The sequence below is a fragment of the Oncorhynchus masou genome, chromosome 32, assembly GCF_036934945.1.
Source record: "Oncorhynchus masou masou isolate Uvic2021 chromosome 32, UVic_Omas_1.1, whole genome shotgun sequence".
Lineage (NCBI taxonomy): Eukaryota > Metazoa > Chordata > Actinopteri > Salmoniformes > Salmonidae > Oncorhynchus > Oncorhynchus masou.
In genome coordinates, this window is record NC_088243.1 from 43,290,558 (window position 1) to 43,317,193 (window position 26,636).

A 26,636-nucleotide genomic window follows, 5' to 3' on the forward strand; every position below is an offset into this window, starting at 1 on the left:
TCAGTTCAGGAGGGTGCCGTACAGCTGGGCCTTGGTAAGACTGTCCTTCCTGTTAAGTCCTGTTCCTGTGCTTCCAAATTTTTGGTGGTGCTGAGAACTCTTCCTGGGAACAGCTAGGCTCAGGCTGGGCCTCACTCTCTCCCTCTGGTAGTGTTGCTGCTGCAGACCGGGGGCTTCCAGGGAGCTTTGGTGGTCTAAGGACTCGGCCAAGCTGTTGGGGCTCGCATCCACATGTTCCTTGTTCATGGTCCCCCGTGCCGCTCCAGCTGCCCCGCTCTCCTTGTCCTTCAAGCTTCCTGAGAGGAACTGGCTGCACTCTGAGTCCTGGCTGTCTTCCTTGGCTCTGTAAAGGGGCTGGGGCCTGCCCTGCAGGCCCATGCTGGGGTGTTTGGGACTGGGTGAGAGTCCGCCACCACTGACGGCAGCGGCCAAGCACTGGTCCAGCACATGGCTGTGGAGAGAGACGTTCGCGTCCCCCTCCTGGAAGGTGAAGTGCTGCTCGGAAAAGCTGTAGGGAGACATGCGGCCCGTATTGCAGTTGTAGGAGTACGAGTTGATGTCCTCTACACTCAGCTGCCTCCAGCTTCCAGACAGTTCTTCTTCGGTGGGAACACCTATGCTGGCCTGGCTGTCCGAGCGCTCCACCACCCGGAGTCCTCCTCCACCCTGGGCCGAGCCCTGGCTGTGCGACGATGCTAGGTGGGGCGAGTGGTACGGCTCACTGTAGCCGCAGGATGGCGTGTGCACGTACGCTGGCGAAGAGCCACCACCGCCTTTCGCCGGGTTGGGGGAAGACAGCATCGCCATGTGCTGGAAGCTGTGGGACTTGGGGAAGAGGCTGAGGCTGGGAGGGCTGTCCTTCTCATAAGAAGAGGTGCTCTTGTGTTCACCATACCACCCATCCCGCCAGTCCATGTAGAGCGCCTGGTGGGAGGAGGACATGGTGCTGCTGGTGGCGCCGCCACAGCCTTCCCCTCCCTTCTCCTCCTCGGAAGCCTGGCTGAAGCTGGAGTAGGAGCTAGAGAGCGGCAAGGAGCTCACAGTAAACTCTCCGTGGAAGGAGGGGGCCCTGTGTTGGGAGAAGTTACCTGAATGGAAGGCCACCTCCTGAAGGTTGGAGTTTTGGGCCTGGAGGAAGAGATCCTTGTGGAGGCCGTGGACCTCTACACTCTGCCTGCGCTCCTGCCAGCGCCCGGGGCAGTAGAGGGCCGTGTCGCTACAGTACAGGTCGGCAGTCCGGAAAGCGGTACGGCGCTGAAAGATTTCACCGACCACGCTATTGGTCACGAAGTCATGGTCATCGCCCTCGTCCACCAATGGCTGGGGGCTGATTGAGTGGGTGACTGGGCAGCTGCTGCCCGGCTCGGGCTTCTCTAGCACCTTGGCGATGATGGCGGTGGGCACAGCATCGGAGTAGGATGAGTGGCACAGTGCCATTGTGACGTCGCATCCGTGCTTCTCTATGTGGGAGCTCACCCGCTCCTGGAAGTCAATGGGCAGCTGGAAAGAGAGAGAGAGCGGGATGGTGAGGAGAAATTCTAAGAGAGAAGGAAAGAAACCTGGATAGCCAAACAAAGGAAGAAATGGGAGTGAATTTAAGAGATGGATTCAGAAATTACAGCAATCAATAACAAAGGAGGACTACTACTGCTCTAACAAAGTACCGTAATGTTTTAACTATTTTACCAGCATAACTTTTTCTACAACAAAGCATTCCTAAAAATAGACTGCATATAGATTCATACAATGCTGACAACCACTATCTAATCTCCCCATACATATTCACAACCACGCCATTATCGAATGCTTGCCACATCCGCACAGCTGTTTTTGTCAATGCTGTTCCCTAGACTCCAGTCTAGAGTTTGAGTTTGGAGAAGTAAATTATTATTGTGTGTTTACTCAGGCCAGCTCGGACACCCGTTGGGACCCTCTAATGAACTTGTCAGAACTTTGCCGACCACAACCCCTCCGTTACTGTGCTTTGGTCCTTCTTTTTCTAATTTCTCAGTTTACAATCGCTAAGTTGTAGGATACACACATCCGCATGGACAGAGGTACATCAAGACACACACTTTCATCAACCCTCACTTGTACAATGCCTTCGAACTATTCATGCCCCTTGACTTATTCCACATTTTGTTGTCACAGCCTGAATTCAAAATGTTTTTTAGTTCTTTTTATAAATTGTTCCCACCCATCAACACACAATACACCACACCAAAGGTTTGCACATTTATTGACATTTTAATCCCAAAATATCTAATTTACATAAGTATTCACACCCCTGAGTCAGTACTTTGTAGAAGCACCTTTGGCAGAGATTACTGCCGTCTCTCTTTCTGGGCTTTACCCATCTGGATTGTGCAGCATTTGCTCACTATTCTTTAAAATGTTCAAGCTCTGTCAAATTGGTTGTCTAGCAACGATGAACAACCAATCAATTCTTGCTGTAGATTAAAGTTGAACATGTAACTTGGCCACTCAAGAACATTTAAATGTCTTCTTGATAAGCAACTCCAGTGTAGATTTGGCCTTGTTTAGGTTATTGCCCTGCTGAAAGGTGAATTCATCTCATAGTGTTTGGTGGAAAGCAGACTGAACCAGATTTTCCTCTAGGATTTTGCCTGGGCTTAGATCCATTCTGGTAATTCTTTTTAACAATTACCATCATACCCACAACATGATGCAACCACCACTATCCTAAAAATATGGAGAGTGGTTTAATAACTTCAAAATGCTCTAAAGGGGATATTCAATGTCTGCTTATTTTTTGGGCCATCTACAAATATGTGCCCTTTTTGGATAACCTCCCTGGTCTTTGTGGTTGAGCTGTGTTTGAAATGAAATGCTCGACTGAGGGATCTTACAGATGTGTGGGGTACAGAGATGAGGTAGTCAATTTTAAAAATGATGTTCAACACTATTATTGTGTCCATGCAATGTATTATGTGTCTTGTTGAACACATTTTTACTCCTGAACGTATTTAGGCTCCTGAACGTATTTAAGCTAGACATACCAAAGGGGTTGAATACGTATTGACTCAACACATTTCACCTTTTCATTTTTTATTCATTTGTAAACATTTCGAAAAACAATTCCACTCTGATATTATTGGGTATTGTGTGTAGGCCCTTAATAAATAAATAAAAATCACCGGGAGCAGCTTCAATTTAAATTAGACCAGTGCTCAAGGTCTCCAGCTGAGAATAAAAAACTCTAAATTAGCCACTGTTGTTTTTTGTTGTTGTTGAAAATAGACACCTAGCAGAAAAAATACCAGTGTTTTGAAGTATGGAGCTATTTTTTTTTGTTAATGCGTCTCACTCCAACACGCCGTTTTCAGCAGTTTTCCCGAGGGGCTCCTCTGTACACTATACATTTCTCTGGCTGGGTAGCAGAGTTAAGTCCCAGTGCAAATCATACAGCATCCTTTTGATCGCACTCGGCTATATTCATCGCTGCATTTGTGATGGATTCGTCAATGCTCTGGAATTGGTCACTTTGTCGACTCGAAAGGAGGAATGTGCTTTCAAAAGCCAATCACTGTTATTTCATCGGAGTATGATTATGGGGAGCCGAATGAGTCAGCAGCTGTGGATGCTGATATCCTACAGTACCTCAATAACTCTGTCAATTTCATACCATAGCTGCATTACTACTTCATCCATATATGCGTGACCTTACGTTTAGAAGGTAGTCCCACGTCTTTTGAGGATTTTTTTTTTTTATGAGGAACTGTGAGGATTTTTCTCTCTCATACCTCACTTCCTACTCCCCTTCGAGTGGACTAGATGTTGTCTTAGGCGGTTTTGCACGGTGAAATCAACAGGGGAAATGATACGTGGCGCTACATGTTAGTGTGAGTGTAGAGCAGCGCAGAACTCACCTCGGATAGCTTGTGGGCTCTGTGGTGTGACTTGGAGCACTGGAGGAGCTGCGCTGCCAGGTTACAGTCCTTCCTGTAAAGGTCCTGGGAATTGGGAAAGATTAAACACTGTTGAGTCATAGGTTGGGATGCCTTGCAGACTAAGAACTGTATCAATTGCAATGGGAGTAACTGACCCAACATTTGTTTCAAATAGGTTGCTACATGTAATGACATGGTATTACTACAACCAAGTAGAATGGGACCAAACAGTCATTTCAGCATGTGGCGTTGCTAACCTACCAATGCTTGACAAACAACAAAGAATGTCCCCGAAAAAAAATATTCCAGATTGATTGCTACATCCTGAAGCTGTTTTCCCCCTCAACCCTCTTGTGACAACCCCACATGTTTACTTCAATTTAAAGCTCTGAGGGTCTAACACTTTGGGAGAACCCAATCGAAGTAACAAACGCATCATCGGCCACGGAACAAATCCATCCACCCAGAAAATAGTGCTTGTTTTTCTCATCAGGCCCCTGTGGCGCTGACAATGGCATTAATTTAATGATCCGCAAAATCGTATTAACTCTGAGGGACTTTTTTCAAATGCAATAAAACTCTTCACTGTAATTTCATTACGGGGCTTCTGAAATGGGCTCTTCTCTGATCTAGAGGCTAGGCTAGTAAGCTTCCTCTCTGTCAGTCTGTATCCATGCTCTCGCTTTCCCACTGCAACTCCTCTGTGACACAGCAAGCTCTGACAGCCCTCTCATAAACATCAAAGGCATTTCTTTGACAGCTTCAATTCTCCTTCTAGTTAACTGTGTGCAATTTTTTTTCTCACATACAGAACAATTGGGACTGTGGTAGTTTGAAGGCAGCACAAAGACCTGTCTCATCCAGTCATTGATGTCTCAATGTCAGCCATGTTGTTTTCTCTCAGGACTCTGATGTGAAGAAGTTCCATGCTAACTGAGAGAATAGCTTTTGGCTGCAACCAGAGGAAAATGGCTAGCTGTGAAAGCTGTTGCTAACAGAAGTAGGTACAACAACAAAAAATAGGTGACAAAAGACACATTTACCGTTGCACCCAACTCTTCCTTCCACATCTGTAAATGCAGCCAGAGTCAACCTAATGACTTATTTGGTCTTCCTCATATTAGAATCAGTTAGCCATCTCCAATTAATTCAAACCCTGTTCAAAGGCACTTATCTTTCCCATTCACCCTCTGAATGGCACACACACACAATTCATGCCTCAAGACTTAAAAATCAGTATTTTAACCTGGTCTCCTCCCATTCAGCTACACTGATTTGAAGTGGATTTAACAAGTCACATCAATAAGAGATCATAGCTTTCACCTGAATTCACCAAGCCAGTCTGTCAAGGAACAAGCATGTACTGTATGCTGTGAAAAAGTAATTTGCCACCTTTTTGCTACAATGACTCCAACCAAATGCTTCCTGTAGTTGTTGATCAGTCTCTCACGTCGCTGTGGAGGAATTTTGGCCCCCTCTTCCACGCAGAACAGCTTTAACTCAGCAACATTTGTGGGTTTTCAAGCATGAACTGCTCGTTTCATGTCCTGTCACAACATCTCAATTGGGATTAGGTCTGGGATTACCACCACCATGCTTGACCGTTGGTAGAAGGTTCTTACTGTGGAATGCAGTGTGTTGCTTTTCGCCAGGCACAATGGGGCCCATGTTATCCATGAATGAGTTGAAGCAGTGCTGCATGCAAGAGTGGGCCAAAATTCCTCCACAGCAGTGTGAGAGACTGATCAACAATTACAGGAAGCATTTGGTTGGAGTCATTGCATCTACAGGTGGCCAAACCAGTTATTGAGTGTAAGGGGGCAATTACTTTTTCACACAGGTGAATTGGGTGTTGCATAACTTTGTTAAAATTCAATAAGTAAAATAAGTACAAAACATTTTTTTATTTGATCTAATATTAGGTTTTGGTTGAAGATCTGATAACATTCAGTATCAAAAATAGAGAATCTGAAAGGGGGCAGATACTTTTTCACGTGTCTCTCTCCAGACAGTAGCACTTCAAAGAATGTACTATCAGCGCAGGTTTTTAATGTTGGGTTCATGTTATAGGTGGCACACGTGGCAAGGCCGCCACCGGGCATTGGTCGTCTACCTGGCCGTTTAGTTGTTTCAGTGATTCCCCGATGCGCAACGACTGGCTTATACAGTATACTCACATTGTCTCCCCTGAGCTTTTCAATGGTGATCTTGGCCTCCAGGAGGTGATTGTTGAGGGTGATGATCTCCCGGCTCAGCGCTCTTTTCTCGTCCTCATGGTGCTGGGACTGAAGGAGGGAAGGGAGCGCGAGCGGAGGAATTGAAAGACCAGGAAGAGAAAGGAGAATGAGAAGAGGTGTCGAGCAGTCAGCCAGTCAGTCAGTGTTCCTGCTCTCTATGCCAGTAGCAGGTCTTAATTAAAATGAGACTTCACTGGCCAGTGCCAAATAAAATCAATAACTCTGCTGGGGGGGAGCATCGATCATAGTCCTGAGAAATTAAAGTGGTTAAAGCAATGGTCAATGTTTGACACCTTTAGTATTTCCTGAGATCTAGCCTCAAACAATTACATGCCAACAAGATCCTTTCCCCCTTCACCCAATAATTGTTAATCCCCTGTTGTGTGATAGGATTTGACAAAGGATGCATCATTGAGTCTCCACCGCACAAGGGTTTTTGAAACACGGGGTGGGGGAGCAGTTTTAATAGAAGTCAGTTCAAGCAACAGGTTGGCATTGATATTCAAATCCATTCTGTAAGTCTCATATTAATCTGCTCTGGCATGTTGCTTTGGCGGTCTCATTCAGGCACATTATGTGCCACATTGTAATGCCTTTCACTCTGGGGGAAGGTGAGTCTTGCCGTAGGCCTCCGACATAGGAGACTGACATGAGTCTCCAAAGCTGCTAACGCCTTGTCCCTGGCTTTTTTCAGAGATTTTCACATCCCAAAACCACCTCTCACAAAACTAGCCCTTCCTAACGTGGAATGGGTTTGTAAAGTTGCCAGAAAGGTATTGACAGTGTCCACTCCAGGGAAGGTGGAAATTGTAAAAATGTGAGTTATAGCCATTACATTTAGCTTAAATTTGAATGGCTCACTTCAACTGTTTCTTGGGTTAGTTGAATACCCTAATCTGCAACCTGTTTGGATTGACATTCTGCCATGGGCTGATTAACATCCGAATATTAGAAATCGTCTAGAGGTTGCCCATAGATTAAAAGAGTGAAGGATATTATAGATTTGCATATGATGACTGACATGGTCATATACCATCTTGGCAGTACAGTTTGAGGCTTTATTTAATTACAATTGTTGGGGTTGAGAGTGAGTAATGGCCTCCACACATACAAGCACCTTTGGAACATCTACATTTAAAAAAAAATGTCTAAATCAATTAAATATACACCATCACAATAAATCCATTGTTTATTTTAGGCAAGTTTAAAGAAACATTATGATGTGAAGAACATTTATTTCAGAAGAACAATATGAGTCGTCTTACTGTACGTAATCTGGCTATGTGCCATGCCACAGGCTGTAGGCTTGTTCATTTAGCAGACAAGATATGTTTCTAAGTCCCGTGCCATTAATTTAATACTATATGCTTTTATAGTAAGAAGAATATAATTGAACTTAGCTGAAAAAAATAGAAAGGCTATTTTTTCCCAGTCTGGAGAGAGTGAGAGTGCGCATATGATGTGGCCAGTAGTGGAAAAAGTACCCAATTGTCATACATGAGTAAAGAAAATGACTCAAGTAAAAGTGAGTCACTTGAGTAGAAGTATTTGGTTTTAAATATACTTAAGTGTCAAAAATAAAAGTATAAATCATTTCAAGTTCCTTATATTAAGCAAACCAGACTGCACCATTTTCTTGTTTTTATTTATGGACAGCCGGGGTCATACTCTAACACTCAGGCATCATTTACAAACAAAGCGTGTGTGTTTTAGTGAGTCTCCCTGCTCAGAGGCAGTAGGGATGACCACGTGTTCTCTTAATAAGTGCGAGAATTGGGCCAATTTTCTGTCCTGCTAAGCATTCAAAATGTAACAAGTACTTTTGGGTGTCAGGGAAAATGTGTGGAGTAAAAAGTATGTTATTTTCTTCAGGAATGTAAAAGTTGTCAAAAATATAAAGTACAGATACCTCAAACTACGTAAATAGTACTTCAAAGTATTTTTTACTGAAGTTCTTTACACCACTGGAAGTGGCTATGTTGAGTGTAAAAGTGATCCCCTCTGTGTGCTGGAGAAAGGAATGAAGGACAGAGGGAGGAGAGGTGGACAGGTGGTGAGATTCTGTGGATGTCAACCTATTCATTATGAAACTATAAAAAAATTCCCTATTACTAGGCTATTCAAAATCAAATACAATTCACTATAATTGTAGGCTGCAGTGTGTAATATGTGGTAGGCTATGTATTGTATAACCGCACAATCATTTTAATTCATTTTTTTTCTGGCTTGGGCTCATAATCTATATGCATATGCATGTTTTGAATTAATCTTCACCTTAGAATGCGCTGTCCATTTTGTTGTAAGGCTTTGAAACCATCTACAACGACCATGTTTTTCACTCAGTTTCAAACCTTCAAATTGATCAATCACAGTGAGGTGAGTTTTAAAAGCACGTACTGTTTTGAGAAGTGTTTGATGTGATTTTCGATTGCGTTTGCATTGATGCCAGAGTGGTTAGAGAGACAATAGAGCCCCGAGTACCATCCATTAGCGACTTGATAGTCATTAGCGAGTTGGGTTTTACTAATGCGTGTCCAGAGTGCATAAGAGGAGATTACAATCAATGGTCAAGTAGAATTTTACTGCAGTCATGACTCATGACTGGCGTTGTGGTGGTAATATGGTCACTGCAACAGACCTAGTCATGGCCATCCAGTGGCTGACTTGAAAACTTTTTTTGTTCCCCATAGAGTCGACAGTGTAGCCTACTGTACTTTCATCCACATCCAGCCAAAGTTAGATAATTTGATATACCAATGCCTCACACAATGGGGCAGCAAGGCAATTTACAGAGGTTAGAGTACCTTTTTTTATCATAGACTGCAGAATACTACTGGGCTTATGTGAATATTGAAAAATCATATTTGTACATGCAGATGCAATCCTTGTCCCTCACTTTAGCCTCCATTTGGAGCTAAATTGTGTTTTGCAGTGTGTTCATTATTTATTTATTTTTATATCCCCCTGCCTGTCTGTCTCCACTGAACTGCTGTCTTCACCTGACAACAAACAGAGCTTACACCCCCCCCCCCCCATCGAGATGCAATTACTGTATACTAGAGTTGGGGAAGGGGAGAGAGAAATACAAGATTTACAGGCTTCTGAGAAAAAATACAATTTGTAACCTGAAAAAAAAGGATATCAGCCCCTCAAGAAATAAACAACGACCTGCTCAAAAGTTTTCAATGATCAATCAGTGTAAAATTCTCTGAAATGCCTACAAGTCTCTAAAGCATAGGGCTGGCTATTTGTGACTTGAAAGCCAATTAATCTAAAGTTTGATGTGCTTCAACTAAATATTTTAGGTTTTCTTTATCTCCTTTTCCCTTCTGGCCCCAGTTCAATTCTTAGGGTGAGAGACAGTATCTTTTGAAGAAGCTTTAGTTCATGTCTTTATCTAGGTCAAGTTTGATTGCTGTTTGAGATTTTTTACATCAATCCGTGACAAGCCTAGCTAATGGATAACAGGTAATGCATGTTGGGTACGTCAATGCTGAGAAAACTAGCAAGACCATAATAAACGTCTCTCTATACACCAGATGTGTACCAAACTCACTAAAAGTGGCAGTAATAAAGCCTCTCTTGAAAAAGCCAAACCTTGACCCAGAAAATATAAATTAATTTATTAGAATCGGCCTATATTGAATCTCCTATTCCTCTCATTTTTTTCTGAAAAAGCTGTTGCGCAGCAACTCACTGCCTTCCTGAAGACAAACAATGTATACGAAACGCTTCAGTCTGGTTTTAGACCCCATCATAGCACTGAGACTGCACTTGTGAAGGTGGTAAATTACCTTTTAATTGCATCAGAACGAGGCTCTGCATCTGTCCTCGTGCTCCTAGACCTTAGTGCTGCTTTTGATACCATCGATCACCACATTCTTTTGGAGAGATTGGACACCCAAATTAGTCTACACGGACAAGTTCTGGCCTGGTTTAGATCTTATCTGTCGGAAAGATATCAGTTTGTCTCTGGATGGTTTGTCCTCCGACAAATCAACTGTAAATCTTGTTCCTCAAGGTTCCATTTTTATTGTTTTCACTATATATTTTACCTCTTGGTGATGTCATTCGATAACATAATGTTAACTTTCACTGCTATGCTGATGACAAACAGCTGTACATTTCGATGAAACATGGTGAAGCCCCAAAATTGCGCTCGCTGGAAGCCTGTGTTTCAGTCAAGGAAGTGGATGGCTGCAAATGTTCTACTTTTAAACTCGGACAAAACAGAGATGCTTGTTCTTGGTCCCAAGAAACAAAGAGATCTTCTGTTGAATCTGACAATTAATCTTAATGGTTGTACAGTCGTCTCAAATAAAACTGTGAAGGACCTCCGGCGTTACTCTGGACCCTGATCTCTCTTTTGACGAACATATCAAGACTGTTTCAAGGACAGCTTTTTTTCCCATCTACATAACATTGCAAAAATCAAACTTTGTCCAAAAATGATGCAGAAAAATGAATCCATGCTTGTTTTACTTCTAGGTTAGACTACTGCAATGCTCTACTTTCTGGCCACCCGGGTAAAGCACTAAATAAACTTCAGTTACTAGCTGCTAGAATCTTGACTAGAACCAAAACATTTGATCATATTACTCCAGTGCTTGCCTCTCTCTACACTGGCTTCCTGTTAAGGCAAGAGCTGATTTCAAGGTTTTACTGCTAACCTACGAAGCATTACATGGGCTTGCTCCTACCTGTTTTTCCGATTTGGTCCTGTGGTACATACCTACACGTATGCTACCGTCGCAAGACGCAGTCCTCCTTACTTTTGCTAGAATTTCTAAGCCAACAGCAGGGCTTTCTCCTATAGAGCTCCATTTTTATGGAATAGTCTGCCTACCCATGTGAGAGACGCAGACTCTGTCTCAACCTTTTAAGTCTTTATTGAAGACTTATCTCTTCAGTAGGTCCTATGATTGAGTGTAGTCTGGCCCAGGAGTGTGAAGGTGAACGGAAAGGCACTGGAGCAACGAACCGCCCTTGCTGTCTCTGCCTGGCCGGTTCCCCTCTCTCCACTGGGATTCTCTGCCTCTAACCCTATTACAGGGGCTGAGTCAGTGGCTTAGTGGTGCTCTTCCATGCTGTCCCTAGGAGGGGTGCATCACTTGAGTGGGTTGAGTCACTGACGTGATCTTCCTGTCTGTGTTGGCACCCCCCCTTGGGTTCTGAGGTTCATGCCTCAGAACTACCTGGCCTGATGACTCCTTGCTGTCCACCTCGCTGTGCTGCTGCTCCAGTTTCAACTCTTCTGGCTATGGAACTCTGACCTGTTCCCCGGACGTGCTACCTGTCCCAGACCTGCGGTTTTCAACTCTCTAGAGACAGCAGGAGCAGTAGAGATACTCTGAATGATCGTCTATGAAAAGCCAACTGACATTTACTCCTGAGGTGCTGACCTGTTGCACCCCCGACAACCACTGTGATTATTATTATTTGACCCTGCTGGTCATCTATGAACATTTGAACATCTTGGCCATGTTCTGTTATAATCTCCACCCGGCACAGCCAGAAGAGGACTGGCCACCCCTCCTTCCGTGGCCTCCAACTGCTCTTAAACGCTAGTAAAACCAAATGCATGCTTTTCAACCATTCGCTGCCTACACCCGCACGCCCGACAAGCATCACCACCCTGGATGGTTCCGACCCAGAATATGTGGTCATCTATACATACCTAGGTGTTTGGCTAGACTCTAAACTCTCCTTCCAGACTCATATCAAACATCTCCAATCTAAAATCAAATCTAGAGTCTGCTTTCTATTCCGCAACAAAGCTTCCTTCACTCACGCCGCCAAACTCACCACAGTAAAACTGACTATCCTACCAATCCTCGACTTCGATGTCATCTACAAAATAGCTTCCAATACTCTACTCAGCAAACTGGATGCAGATTATCACAGTGCCATCGGTTTTGTTACTAAAGCACCTTATACCACCCACCACTGCGACCTGTATGCTCTAGTCGGCTGGCCCTCGCTAGATATTCGTCTCCAGACCCACTTGCTCCAGGTCATCTACAAGTCCATGCTAGGTAAAGCGCCGCCTTATCTCAGTTCACTGGTCACAATGGTAACACCCACCCGTAGCACGCGCACCAGCAGGTGTATCTCACTGATCATCCCTAAAGCCAACACCTCATTTGGCCGCCTTTCCTTCCAGTTCTCTGCTGCCTGTGACTGGAACGTATTGCAAAAATCGCTGAAGTTTGAGACTTTTTATCTCCCTCACCAACTTTAAACATGTGCTATCTGAGCAGCTAACCGATCGCTGCAGCTGTACATAGTCTATTGGTAAATAGCCCACCCATTTGACCTACCTCATCCCCATACTGTTTTTATTTAATTACTTTTCTGCTCTTTTGCACCAGTATCTCGACCTGCACATGACCATCTGATCATTTATCACTCCAGTGTTAATCTGCAAAATTGCAATTATTCGCCTACCTCCTCTTGCACACATGGGTCCTGTGTGGCTCAGTCGGTAGAGCATGGCGCTTGCAACGCCAAGCGTCGTGGGTTCGATTCCCGCTGGGGCCACCCATATGTAAAAGTAGTGGCCCCAGCCGACTTGTAAGTCGCTTTGGACAAAAGCGTCTGCTAAATGGGATATATTATGTATATAGACTCTTTTTTTCTTTTTTTCTACTGTGTTATTGACTTGTTTACTCCATGTGTAACTCTGTGTTGTCTGTTCACACTGCTATGCTTTATCTTGGCCAGGTCGCAGTTGTAAATGAGAACTTGTTCTCAACTAGCCTACCTGGTTAAATAAAGGTGAAATAAATTTGAAAAAATAAAATAGCTTGGTTCCTCTAGGTTTCTTCCTAGGTTTATGGCCTTTCTAGAGTTTTTCCTTGCCACCTTGCTTCTACACCTGCATTGCTTGCTGTTTGGGGTTTTAGGCTGGGTTTCTGTACAGCACTTTGAGATATCAGCTAATGTAAGAAGGGCTTTAGAAATAAATTTGATTTGAAGAAGCTTGGTAGACAAACAAAAAAGCAGAACGGTGGCAACAATAACCCAATTTGGTGAGCTGTATGTTCTGTGATGCCTATCCCCTGGGTGTAATTTACACTTTTCATTGAAAAGCATTGACTAATGAGTGCACTGCGAATAGCACATTGAGAAATGTACGGCTCAGAAAACAGGCTCTTCTGGCACACTGGTGAGCATGGCAGAAAGGCAGCACACCCTGATGAGAACTCTAATTAGACTAAGAGTGTCAGCACCGCTCACTGCAGTGCCAGTAGGGCCGGGAGCTGCCTGCTTAGCCGGGATCTTGAAAGGCACACACACCCCTGCTTGTGTGCAAGCACACACACAAACATCTCCTTGATCACAAGAGCAATATTACCCTCAAGGTGCCATACTGTATGTGAATCATTCATTAGCTGTTAGCTATTTCGCCCCCAGATCGTGTGTGGTGGCTTTGGACAACAATAACACTAACAAAAACAACAACCACTTCAGGGGCCTCAGCCCCACTAATTACCTTGTTCACTGGTGTCATGAGGAGGCAAGCTAACCCTTCCTCATAGAACCATGACTTCATTAAGCTTTCCACTCTATTCTGATGGGCTAATTAAAGTAGTCATTGGGGTACACATTTGTTCTGGGGGCCTTGTATTCTACTAATCCATATACAGTTCAAAATGGTATTTTACGAAATACTATTTCGATCTATGTAGAGCTAGAGAAGTGTTAGACATAGTTAAGGTACAGTTAAAATTATATTTAATATGGTTCTGTGTGCTGCTGGCTGGGCAGCACTAGTTCAGCACCCTGGAGAGGGCCCTTTCCTCTGTCCTTCGCCCAAATGGCTTTTCAGCACTGACCAGGCAGACAGCTCCACAGCTCTGTCAACACTGGAGTCGCCACAGCCAGGGTCCAGGGAGGGTTTTTCACTGACCGTGTGACCTGACCAGGTTACACTCTGGGCCGTAGTTGAGTAACATGGTCTGAAACAACTCTTGTCCCTATGCAAAATAATAGAAACCCTTGTGGAAATCCTCCCACTCTATTCTCTTACTTGGTTATTTTAATCGTTTGGGTTGTATTTTTTTTTTCTAATGACCTTCCCTGTAGTTTCTCCTCCAGAACTTTTTAATTGCATGATTTGATTGAACCTCTGTCACCGAGTGTCTATCTAAGACCATTTCCTGCTCGAGAAATATTTTTCCCTTAAAATGCCATTTTGAGACATCAAAAGGAATGGCAATCACAATGAGGCATGCTTTTGAAGCAATCCTGTACTACTTCCTGTCATGAATGGTGATTAGTTACACCAAGGTCCAAGGAAGCTAATTCCTTTGAAAAGCCAACCACTTAAAAAAAAATCACATGACTGGAATACAGTAGAAGTGTGTGACAGAATATGATTCAGGATACATTTTGTGGCTGTTGTCTTTTGTGACAATGCAATTCTGATTACTCAGACGTGCTAAAGAGTGATGGGTGAAGAAACAGCGAATAATACACATACTGTAGAACTGGGGTAAATAATGTACAGTACTTTGCCTGGATCAATGTTCGAAATTTGTCATATAACGACATGTAATAGATAGGCTATTGGTTTTCTTATACCTCAGCACCAATGGATATAATACGCCTACAAAACATGTAGCCCACAAATAGGCATATCTAGAGTCAATGTTGAGACAATGTTGTATGAACAGTGTTATCACCACAATCTCTTGCCTGAGGCAATCGTCTTAATCATCTAAGAAGAGGTGGTTGGGAAAATAAATTAATTTCACACAGTCGTATTCTATTAAAATGGCCACGGAGAATCAGCCATTGACTCAAACTTTTGTTTTGATGAGATTAAAAATCTCTTTTTAATCATGATACAGTCATACAGTACGTCTTAAATATGGACCTGAGGCCTGACCAGGGACTCATCTTGAACAGTAATGACAGTGTCTTTGGGGTCTGAAGGAGGAACGAATGGAAAGGGGCGCTCTTGTCGGGGGAGATTGGGAGAGATATGCCCAGAAAAAGAAGTTGTAGTAGTTTTCTAACAAGGTTCTATGGCAGGTTCTATCAATTTGGACATGGATTGCGCTCCGTCTCTGATCATGTAATTGCTTTTAGAGTGGTGAGAGGGGCCTCTCACCAAGGGAGACCGCATGTTTGGATCAATTATACTGGAGTTCTCATCTAAGATCTCAAACCACAGACCACATAGCCGATCACCAAGAGAGACAGCTCCACCTCAATTCAGGAGGCGTATGGAATAATCAATATACCCATTCTTAGGTGTTCTTACTTTTAATATTTTCATGATAGCTGTTCTTATTATAATTTTTACTGTTTGGCCTATGTTATATTGGCTCTATTTTACAAAACAACGCTGGTAAGCCTCTTAGCAGTCTGTCGCACACGTCTTCAAACAAACACACACACTCACTCACTCCTAGAGCCCATCAGTCCAAGCTCCAATTACAGGGACCAAGGTGCCTCAGAGCCGTGTGTGTGCACGTGTGTGAGATTGCGTCAGATGCTCGATCAGGTTCTGGTGGGAGATGTATAAGGAAAATATACTGACGAGACTAACAAAGTTTCAAACCCCCCTAAACGGAAGATCTCAGACAAAGCTCCACCCCTTCCAATAACGTTCTGCTTGAAATCATTGCTTGAAATCCCCGCCCCCACGTTTAAGTACCATCTTCACCCAATCCTGATAAGTCAAAATAACCAGTGACGGGGAAACCAAAGCACCAGAACTACGGTTGCTCGTTAGTCGTTGCATTCAGCAGTCTTTTGACAGACGTGACGCTACCATTTCTGTTATGTCGTCTCTCCATGAGGGACGAGGGTGTGTGTGATGCAAGCGTGCTTGCATACGTACGTATGTGATGCTATGCTCTATGTGTTGCTTAGTGAAACAGAGCTGGGGCTTTCCCCTTTCATGCACTGACGCCAGACCCTGACCAACAGGTCAGCCTTATCAGCAACATTCATATTCTAAAGCCTTTTTTATCTTAAAGGATATGAAATAATAAAATAACACCATTGTAAATGCAACATAAGGTGCACGGCGAAGGTGTAACTATCAAGACATCAACTTGACAACCATCATTGGAATGGTTGCAGGGGAAGTAAACACGATTTTTCAATTCATTGGAGTGTGGTGCAATGGAGCTGCACCCCAGGCTGCCCTAAATAGAGCTTATTCCTTAGATGCTGTATTCACCAGGGGCCCCAAGGGTGCCATCGGAGTGGCCTGTGGGGTGTGTAGAGCAAACCTCCATCCACCTCCTACATTATTTATGAGTACAAAGTGAGAGCTGAGGTACTTACAGGGAGCATTAGGACGCAACAAATCTCTCCCTGCAATGTCCATACCAACATCTTGGTAATGCCCCTCCGCCACAACTGTTTGAGATACAGGAGTGAAGAAGTGCTTAAGGGACAGGACTTTATGGGCACACTAGGTGATGTACTGTAACACAGAGTAATGAAGGTAGGAATGCCATTTCAAAGTTGAAATGTTGCCAATTCAAATGGTCTTCTCGCAGGTCTCGGGAAGATTCCAGGAGACCTGAGGGTGAGATGCCGTTTCTGAGTTTCTTCGTTGACACCAGTATAGACTGTCAGAGGCAGACACAATGCTGTTTGGGAGTCTCACAACAAACTGCCAGGAACAATAGTTGTTTTTAGGTCATTTAACTGTACACCGGCTCAGTGGAGTCAAATGTGAAGGATGGCGTTACTTCAGTTCTGCTTGATTGCGCTTAACCGGCGGAGCAAATCAAAGTGTCAAAAGTGAAAACATTGTGTAGTATTGAAGTGGGTGTCAGCAGAGTGTATGGCTGAAGCAGCGGAGTGTATGGCTGAAGCAGCGGAGTGTATGGCTGAAGCAGCGGAGTGTATGGCTGAAGCAGCGGAGTGTATGGCTGAAGCAGCGGAGTGTATGGCTGAAGCAGCGGAGTGTATGGCTGAAGCAGCAGAGTGTATGGCTGATCAGGTGTCTTACTGTCCTGTGCACCTTGTCCTCCAGGTCTTGATTGATCCTCTGCTGAGCTGCATAACTGCTCTGGATCCTGCAGGACAGGAAAGAGTACACATTGATGAAACATAGTCTTGAGTATGAATATGCTTTCAAAACCAAATAATTCATTGCCCCTTTAATTCAAGATGATGAATATGAAAATCCAAAAACAGTTATTTGAATTTCAAGATCATTCAATGGATATATCTGATTTACTGTACTATACTGTACAGTAATACTTTTTAGATGTGAATCCTCACAATTGAAGCATGGAGAAATGCATTTCATGTGATGAAAGCAGAATTTTTTATTTTTTTTAGGAGAGAAAAGGTGATGGAAAATGCAGAATCAAACCCATAGGACTTATGCATGACTCATGAATGAGCTGAGGATTTTGGCAACATTTCAGCGCGGGTCGAGGTGTGTTTCCCAGCACAAAACACTGTCTGGTCGGCTTCCAAAACATTAGTGGGATTAATGGAATAAACTGTTCTTTCACCTTCCATTAGTTAAATCATTACCAGCATTAGGCTACTATCTCTGTCAGCACACAGTGCTTTCTGCATGTTATTATCACTGGCCCCGGTCACTTGGGGGTTTGGATACAAGCATTTGGAGATTCATTGTAAAAAAGGTCTATTATAGAAGAAGACGGTGCTTTAGAAGTGGACTTAGAGGTTATATTTTAGGCTGCTCAACAATGATTGATCTCATAACACGTTCTATTTTTTTTTTTTAATTTTTTTTTTTTCCTGTCAAGTTAAATTGTAGGCCAAAAAACATTTGGTATTGCAGGGAGAGACCGGGGACAATTGTAACACGGGTTACAGAATAAACAACTCCAATTAGAAGCCACTTAGAAAGGTGTTATTCAATGAGTCGATGGTTAGTGTCTTTACAAACATGACTATAAAAATTTTGAAATTCATGAATCAAGTGATTATTGATCTGTGGAACATTCTCCATATATCTAACATACAGTATATATTTGTTATCAGTAAGATAAGGTATTTAGATGAATATAGTTCATGACAATAATATATTTTTCTTCTAACAAGCCTTTAATTAGTATACTTGGGGTTAGTTGTAACACAGTGTTACAACTTACCCCTTACCTAAACTGATATAGTATATAGACAAATTAAGATGTTTACATAAATGTTGGCAGTGCAACTAAGATTACACCTTAGAAAAAATAATGTTGAATGCTTATACAAAATATGATATTTAAATATATCATGCCTAAAATATAAAATAACAATATTTTGTCAAATGTATTTCCATCCAAATATATCATTTTCAAATCTTAACATTGTTGAATTACTACTCAGTTGTACTATTAAAGATAATGTCCAATATACTGTTTCAACTAACCCTGCTATTGGGGTTAATTGTAACATCGGGATTTTTTCAGACTGAAGGCAGAACTGTGAAAAAGCCCCATTTAGCACAGTTCTCTGAATGTTACTATTAGTTAGCAGACAAATGTACATTTTGAAATCTCTACATCACAGTGTTAAAGTACATGTGATTTTTAAAACAACTCCAAAATATGTTTCAATTCTCCCGTCTCACCTTATTAATTGGGAATATCAATTACTTTAAGTCAGAAAATGTGACCTCTTAATAAAATAAAATAAAATGTTTTATTTGTCTCTGGTGAAAGGAAAAGCCACAGGCTACATATGTACTTCTGTTGTAAATTACTTACATTTGAATTAATACTGGCTTTCGATCATCTTGCCCTGCAGTAACACAGATGATTCGGCTAATTATGGTCCGGACTGAAGACTTTGATTAGTTGAATCAAGGTGTGTTCCTGCCTGCCAGATGACTCACCCTGAATTGAATTCCACTGCTCTGTCGATCGCTACATACATTAAGTCTGAAACTGTCATCCTAGAAGTCGTTTGTGTAACTTCAAAGTGAGGGGCATTGTACAAAACAAATTAATCAGCGATTGGATCGTCTCTAACAAATCTAACCAATCAGAGTATCAAAGTTCATAACTTCCTTATGTAGTAACCAATCGGTTTCTGGGACCAATCAGAATGTCAGAATGTGTTCGTATTATAGAAATTGTTGGCGAGGGAGAGAAATCCAGACTAATCTTGGAAGAAGAAAAATCAGTTGGCCAGAGCAATGTGGAAGGGTAGCCTGGTAGCAATGTTACTGCAGGGATAGGATCATAGACAATAGTTGTAGAACCTTGCATTAGATTATTCCCAATGCAGACTCAGTTGAATCAGTCGATTTGTCATTAGGTTGAAGTGAAAGATGGCATAGTCACGCTTTGTTAGACATAGGAGCTCTGGTAAGAGAATAAAGATGGCATAACGGGACTGACATGGAGTAACGGGAAGGACATGAGGTAAAGGAACTGACATGGTGTACCGGGACTGACGTCATGTAACGGGGCTGACATACCTGCGTAGTTTGTCAGTGAATTTCTCCAACTCTTCTTGGGCTCGACGGAGTTCCGTTTCCAGGTACTGACGGGTGGAGTCAAACTCAGACTCCACCATCTCTAGTTTGTGGGTGGTGTAGGACAGGCGCTTGTGTAAATCATCCTTGTGATCATGTAGAGAACTAGACAGGAAGTAGAGTGACGGGCAGACAGACAGGGTCAAAACAGCTCATGGTATCATGAGGTCTTCATTTAGGCTGTGCCCAAACGGCTGAATATTCTTTTAGGTAATTGAAGTGCATGACTAGACATAATGTACATTGGATATGAATGAACAAAACAACATTTCACAGTCAATTAGAAAAATAATATATAATTTATTATCTACACATGTATCAATGTACAATATGTAATCTACATATCAACTATCTTCTGAATTGTGACTAAATTCTCAAAAGGTACTAATTGTTCACAGTACTGTTACATAACCTGAACACAGTCAGACTTCGATAAGAGCAAAAGAGAGAGGTATGAAATGGAGATTAAAACTAATTAAGCATGGTGTGAAAAGTCCCAGCCAAGGAAGGCCCGTGGGTATGTATTGATAGATGGAGCCTCGAGCGGTAATGATCTTCCATTGATAGCTACAGTTGGGAGAACAAGTATTTGATACACTGCCGATTTTGCAGGTTTTCCTACTTACAAAGCATGTAGAGGTATGTATTTTTTTTTATCATAGGTACACTTCAACTGTGAGAGACAGAAACTAAAACAAAAATCCAGAAAATCACATTGTATGATTGTTAAGTAATTAATTGCCATTTTATTGCATGACATAAGTATTTGATCACCTACCAACCAGTAAGAATTCCGGCTCTCACAGACCTGTTAGTTTTTCTTTAAGAAGCCCTCCTGTTCTCCACTCATTACCTGTATTAACTGCACCTGTTTGAACTCGTTACCTGTATAAAAGACACCTGTCCACACACTCAATCAAACAGACTCCAACCTCTCCACAATGGCCAAGACCAGAGAGCTGTGTAAGGACATCAGGGATACAATTGTAGAACCGCACAAGGCTGGGATCGGCTACAGGACAATAGGCAAGCAGCTTGGTGAGAAGGCAACAACTGTTGGCGCAATTATTAGAAAATGGAAGAAGTTCAAGATGACGGTTAATCACCCGGGGTCTGGGGCTCCATGCAAGATCTCACCTCATGGGGCATCAATGATCATGAGGAAAGTGAGGGATCAGCCCAGAACTATATGGCATGACCTGGTCAATGACCTGAAGAGAGCTGGGACCACAGTCTCAAAGAAAACCATTAGTAACACACTATGCCGTCATGGATTAAAATCCTGCAGCGCACACAAGGTCCCCCTGCTCAAGCCAGCGCATGTCCAGGCCCGTCTGAAGTTTGCCAATGACCATCTGGATGATCCAGAGGAGTAATGGGAGAAGGTCATGTGGTCTGAAATGTAAAAAAAAGATAGCTTTTTGGTCTAAACTCCACTCGTTGTGTTTGGAGGAAGAAGGATGAGTACAACCCCAAGAACACCATCCCAACCGTGAAGCATGGAGGTGGAAACATCATTCTTTGGGGATTGTTTTCTGCAAAGGGGACAGGACGACTGCACCGTATTGAGGGGAGGATGGATGGGGCCATGTATCGCGAGATCTTGGCCAACAACCTCCTTCCCTCAGTAAGAGCATTGAAGATGGGTTGTGGCTGGGTCTTCCAGCATGACAACAACCCAAAACACACAGCCAGGGCAACTCAGGAGTGGCTCCGTAAGAAGCATCTCAAGGTCCTGGAGTGGCCTAGCCAGTCTCTAGACCTGAACCCAATAGAAAATCTTTGGAGGGAGCTGAAAGTCCGTATTGCCCAGTGACAGCCCCAAAACTTGAAGGATCTGGAGAAGGTCTGTATGGAAGAGTGGGCCAAAATCCCTGTTGCTGTGTGTGCAAACCTGGTCAAGAACTACAGGAAACGTATGATCTCTGTAATTGCGAACAGTGGTTTCTGTACCAAATATTAAGTTCTGCTTTTCTGATGTATCAAATACTTATGTCATGCAATAAAATGCTAATTAATTACTTAAAAATCATACAATGTGATTTTCTGGATTTTTGTTTTAGATTCCGTCTCTCAACAAGTGTACCTATGATAAAAATGACAGACCTCTACATGCTTTGTAAGTAGGAAAACCTGCAAAATCGGCAGTGTATAAATACTTGTTCTCCCCACTGTATAGGGAGCCAGGGCAGCTCGCAATGTAATGGTGAGTCCCATTACACACATCTCCAGCGTGTCATCACTGGCAAACCAGAAAGAGATTCTGATTCTATCAAGATACAATGCCATAAGGAGTTTGTGGGAAGAAGGATGTGACTGGGGTTGCTCAGTTGGTGAATAAGTTTGGTCGTATAAAGTACTGTATTATACAGGAGAATACTGACAAACTCTGGAGAGTTTCTCTAACGTGCAAACGTTTTTCTTTGGTAAATGATAGAGAGAATGTGTGCATGAGTGCTTGCGTGTGTGTGAGAGAGAAAGATACACAGACAAAGAAAAAGAGAGGCTGGAAATAAAGTAGGTCGGAAAGGGAGCGTAGAACAGGGAGCAGTTTGCTCTGGGGATTTAGAGGAGACTAATACAGCGCCTTTCAAAAGTATTCAGATCCCTTGGATTTTTATTGTGTTACAAAGTAAATATAATTGTTTGCTTTATTATTCAGTCCTTTTGTTTAGGCAAGCCTAAATTAGTTCATTAGTCAAATGTGGCTTAACAAATCACATAATAAATTACATGAACTCACTTTGTGTGATTTTTGTTTTTTGTTTTTACGACTAAACCTCTGTCTCCCATACATACAATATCTGTAAGGACCCTCGGTCAAGTAAAGAAGGGCAGTGATTGGTAGATGGCTAACAATAACAAATCAGACAATTGGATATTTCTTTAAGCATGGTCAAGTTAAAATAATTATGCTGTGGATGATGTATTAAACCACCCAGACACATCAAAGATACAGTCATCCTTCTGAACTGAGCTGCAGGACAGGAATGAAACTGCTCAGGAATGTTACCATGAGGCCATTGGTGATTTTAAAACAGCTACAGAATTCAATGGCTGTGATGGGAGAAAACTGATGGATTGATCAACAACATTGTAGTGACTCCACAATAATGGCCTAAATGACAGTGAAAAGAAGAATACGAATATACAGAATAAAACTATTCCAAAACATGAAGAAGAAAGGAATACAGTTTTTGGTCTACTTGCAAAGCCTTATGTTTGGGAAAAAACACAACACATCACTGAGTAACTGCCTCCTTATTTTCAAGCATGGAGATGGCTGCATCATGGTATGGGCATGCTTAACATCGGCAAACACTGCAGAGTTTTTCAGGATAAAAAGTAACGGGATGGAGCTAAGCACAGGCAAAATTCGAGAGAAAAACCTGCTTTGATCTGCTGTACACCAGACTGGGAGAAGAATTCACCTTTCAGAAGGACACATCTACACTGGATACTTACCAAGAAGACAGTGAATGTTCCTGAGTGGCCAAGTTACAGTTTTGATTTAAATCTGCTTGAAAATCTATGGCAAGACATGAAAATTGCTGTCTAGTCATATTCCCCAACATCTTGACAGAGCATGAATAATTTTGAAAAGAATAAATGGCCAAAAATGGCACAATACAGGTGTGCAAAGCTCCTATAGACTTAACCAAGAAGACACAGCAGTAATCAATGCCAAAGATATTTCTAACATGTATTGACGCAGGGAGCTGAATACTTATGCAACAACTATATTTTAGTTATTACATTTGTATTCATCTTATATATATAAAATAAATATAAAAAAACGTGCTGTTTGACATATTTTGTGTAGATTGACCCCCAAAAAATTGACAGCTTGACAAGATTATTTTTATTTATTTTAACTTTATTTAACTATGCAAGTCAGTTAACCTCTTACACTTATGGTGGCGCTATTTCATTTTTGGAAGAAAAACGTTCCCGTTTTAAACAAGATATTTTGTCACAAAAAGATGCTCGACTATGCATATAATTGCTACTGTTCGAAAGAAAACACTCTGACGTGTCCAGAAATACAAATATCTTCTCTGTGCGTGCCCTTTAACGTGAGCTTCAGGCAAAACCAAGATGACTTGGCATCCAGGAAATGACAAGGATTTTTGAGGCTCTGTCTTTCATGATCTCCTTATATGGCTGTGAACGCAAGAGGAATGAGTCTGCCCTTTCTGTCGTTTCCCCAAGGTGTCTGCAGCATTGTGACGTATTTGTAGGCAGATCGTTGGAAGATTGACCATAAGAGACCACATTTACCACGTGTCCGCCCGGTGTCCTGCGCCGAAATTGGTGCGCAAAAGTCACCTGCCTGTATTTTTCCATGGGGCACAGAGAGAGAAGCAAGCTTCCATGAACTGCATGTTAATGAAGAGATATGTGAAAAAACACCTTGAGGATTGATTCCAAACAACGTTTGCCATGTTTCGGTCGATATTATGTAGTTAATCCGGAAAAAGTTTCACGTTGTAGGTGACTGCATTTTCGGTTCGTTTCGGTAGCCAGGCGCAATGTAGAAAACGGAACGATTTCTCCTACACACAGACGCTTTCAGGAAACACTGCGCATTTGGTATGTGGCTGGGAGTCTCCTCATTGAAAACATCAGAAGCTCTTCAAAGGTAAATGATTTTATTTATTTGGTTATCTGGCTTTTGTGAAAATGTTGCGTGCTACATGCTACACAAAATGCTATGCTAGCTTTGCATACTCTTACACAAATTAGTCAATTTCTATGGTTCAAAAGCATATTTTGAAAATCTGAGATGACAGTGTTGTTAAGAAAAGGCTAAGCTTGAGAGCAAACGCATTATTTTAATTTTATTTGCGATTTTCAGAAATCGTTAACGTTGCGTTATGCTAATGAGCCTGAGGCTTAGTCACAATCCCGGATCCGAGATGGGGAGTTTCAAGAGGTTAAGACCAAATTCTTATTTTCAAGGACGGCCTAGGAACAGTGGGTAAACTGCCTAGTTCAGGGGCAGAACGGTTTTACCTTGTCAGCTCGGGATTCAATCCTGTAACCTTTCGGTTACTAGTCCAACACTCTAACCACTAGGCCACTTACTCATGGTACCAATTTCTCAGTTATTCTCAGTTATCAGTATTCTATTTAAACTTTTAGACATATAACCTTCAAAACCTGATGTATTATACAGTACCAGTCCAGAGTTTTTCTGATTTATGTTTCTATATTGTAGAATAATAGTGAAAACATCAAAACTATGAAATAACACATGGAATCATGTAGTAACCAAAAAAAGTGTTAAACAAATCAAAATATATTTCATATTTGAAATTCTTTCAAGGAGCCACCCTTTGCCTTGATAACAGGTTTGCACACTCTTGGCATTCTCTCAATCAGATTCACCTGGAATGCTTTTCCAACAGTCTTCAAGGAGTTCCCACATATGTTGAGCACTTGTTGGCTGCTTTTCCTTCACTCCGCGGTCCAACTCATCCCAAACATTGAAAATTGGGTTGAGGTCGGGTGATTGTGGAGTCTAGGTCATCTGATGCAGCACTCCATCGCGCTCCTTCTTGGTCAAATAGCCCTTACACAGCCCGGAGATGTGTTGGGTCATTGTCCTGTTGAAAACAAATGGGATGGCGTATCACTGCAGAATGCTGTGTTAGCCATGCTACAGAGTCACCAGCAACATCGCACCTCCTCCTCCATGCTTCACGGTGGGAACCACACATGTGGATATCATCCGTTCGTTCACCTACTCTGCGTCTCACAAAGACACGGCGGTTGGAACCAAAAATCTCAAAGGACAGTTTTCCACCGGTCTAATGTCCATAGCTCATGTTTCTTGGCCCAACCAAGTCTCTTCGTCTTAATGGTGTCCTTTAGTAGTGGTTTCTTTGCAACAATGCGACCATGAAGGCCTGTTGCAAGCAGTCTCCTCTGAACAAAGGATGTTAAGATGTGTCTCTGTTACTTGAACTCTGTGAAGCATTTATTTGGGCTGCATTCTGAGGTGCAGTTAACTCTAATGAAAGTATCCTCTAAAGCAGAGGTAACTCTGGGTCTTCCTTTACTGTGGCAGTCCTCAAGAGAGCCAGTTTCATCATAGTGCTTGATGGTTTTTGCGACTGCATGTTCAAAGTTCTAGAAATGTTCTGTATTGACTGACCTTCATGTCTTAAAGTAACGTTGGACTGTAGTTTGCTAATTTGAGCTGTTCTTGCCATAATATGGACTTGTTATTTTACCAAATAGGGCTATCTTCTGTATACCACCCCTACCTTGACAGAACACAACTGATTGGCTCAAACACATTAAGGAAATACATTCCACAAATGAGCTTTTAACCAGGCACACCTGTTAATTTTGAATGCATTCCAGGTGACATGAAGCTGGTTGAGAGAATGCAAAGAGTGTGCAAAGCTGTCATCAAGGCAAAGGGTGGCTATTTTAAGTATAGTTTGATTTGTTTAACACTTTTTTAGTTACTACATGATTACATATGTGTTATTTCATAGTTTTGATGTCTTCACTGTTAGAAAATAGTGTAGAAAATATAAAAAATTCTGAAGAACACTGGACTGGTACTGTATAATACATCCAGGTTTAGAAGGTTATATGTCTAAAAGTTTAAATAGAATACTGATGACTGAGAATGACTGACTGAGAAATTGGTACCGTGAGATGGTCGTACAGGTGGTGTATAGTTGAAAAGACATTTTGATTATTTTGGTAGTATTGAGTCAAAATCTTTTGGAATGGGTTCTCCAATGAATATGATTGATTCACATGAAATCAATGGCATTTATAAGTCAAACCACCACTCTTACCTTCTTTTCTGATGCTTGCAACCATTTCTCTGGGCTTTGAGAGCTGTTTTCCCAATATATATCTTTTTCATATTTTTCGCTGTGCATTCACCTTCATTTGTTTTCTAGTTGCTGATGACGCTGATGCAGAGTGTGACCTCTATCACCAACCACTCAAGCTGTAAGTCTTGCCTGTGGAGTCAGGCAG

At 42.2% G+C, this 26,636-nt stretch overlaps 1 protein-coding gene across 1 annotated transcript; it reads right to left on the reverse strand.

Annotated features, from left to right (window-relative positions):
* Positions 1 to 26,520, reverse strand: LOC135527000 (brain-enriched guanylate kinase-associated protein-like). The gene is made up of 6 exons (XM_064955671.1): positions 26,450 to 26,520; positions 19,572 to 19,733; positions 17,130 to 17,196; positions 6,089 to 6,196; positions 3,891 to 3,974; positions 1 to 1,500 (listed from the first exon to the last, which is right to left on the reverse strand). Exons 1-6 carry the CDS (start codon positions 26,518 to 26,520, stop codon positions 1 to 3), a joined length of 1,992 nt encoding a protein of 663 aa, XP_064811743.1.
* Between the last annotated feature and the right edge of the window lie 116 nt (positions 26,521 to 26,636).

Coding starts and splice junctions, on each gene's coding strand:
- LOC135527000 (XM_064955671.1), bottom strand. CDS start 26,520: ATGAAAAAGATATATATTGGGAAAACAGCTCTCAAAGCCCAGAGAAAT. Junction 19,734..26,449: donor TGCAAGCATCAGAAAAGAAG/GTAAGAGTGGTG, acceptor CTTCCTGTCTAG/TTCTCTACATGATCACAAGG. Junction 17,197..19,571: donor TTCACTGACAAACTACGCAG/GTATGTCAGCCC, acceptor CCTGTCCTGCAG/GATCCAGAGCAGTTATGCAG.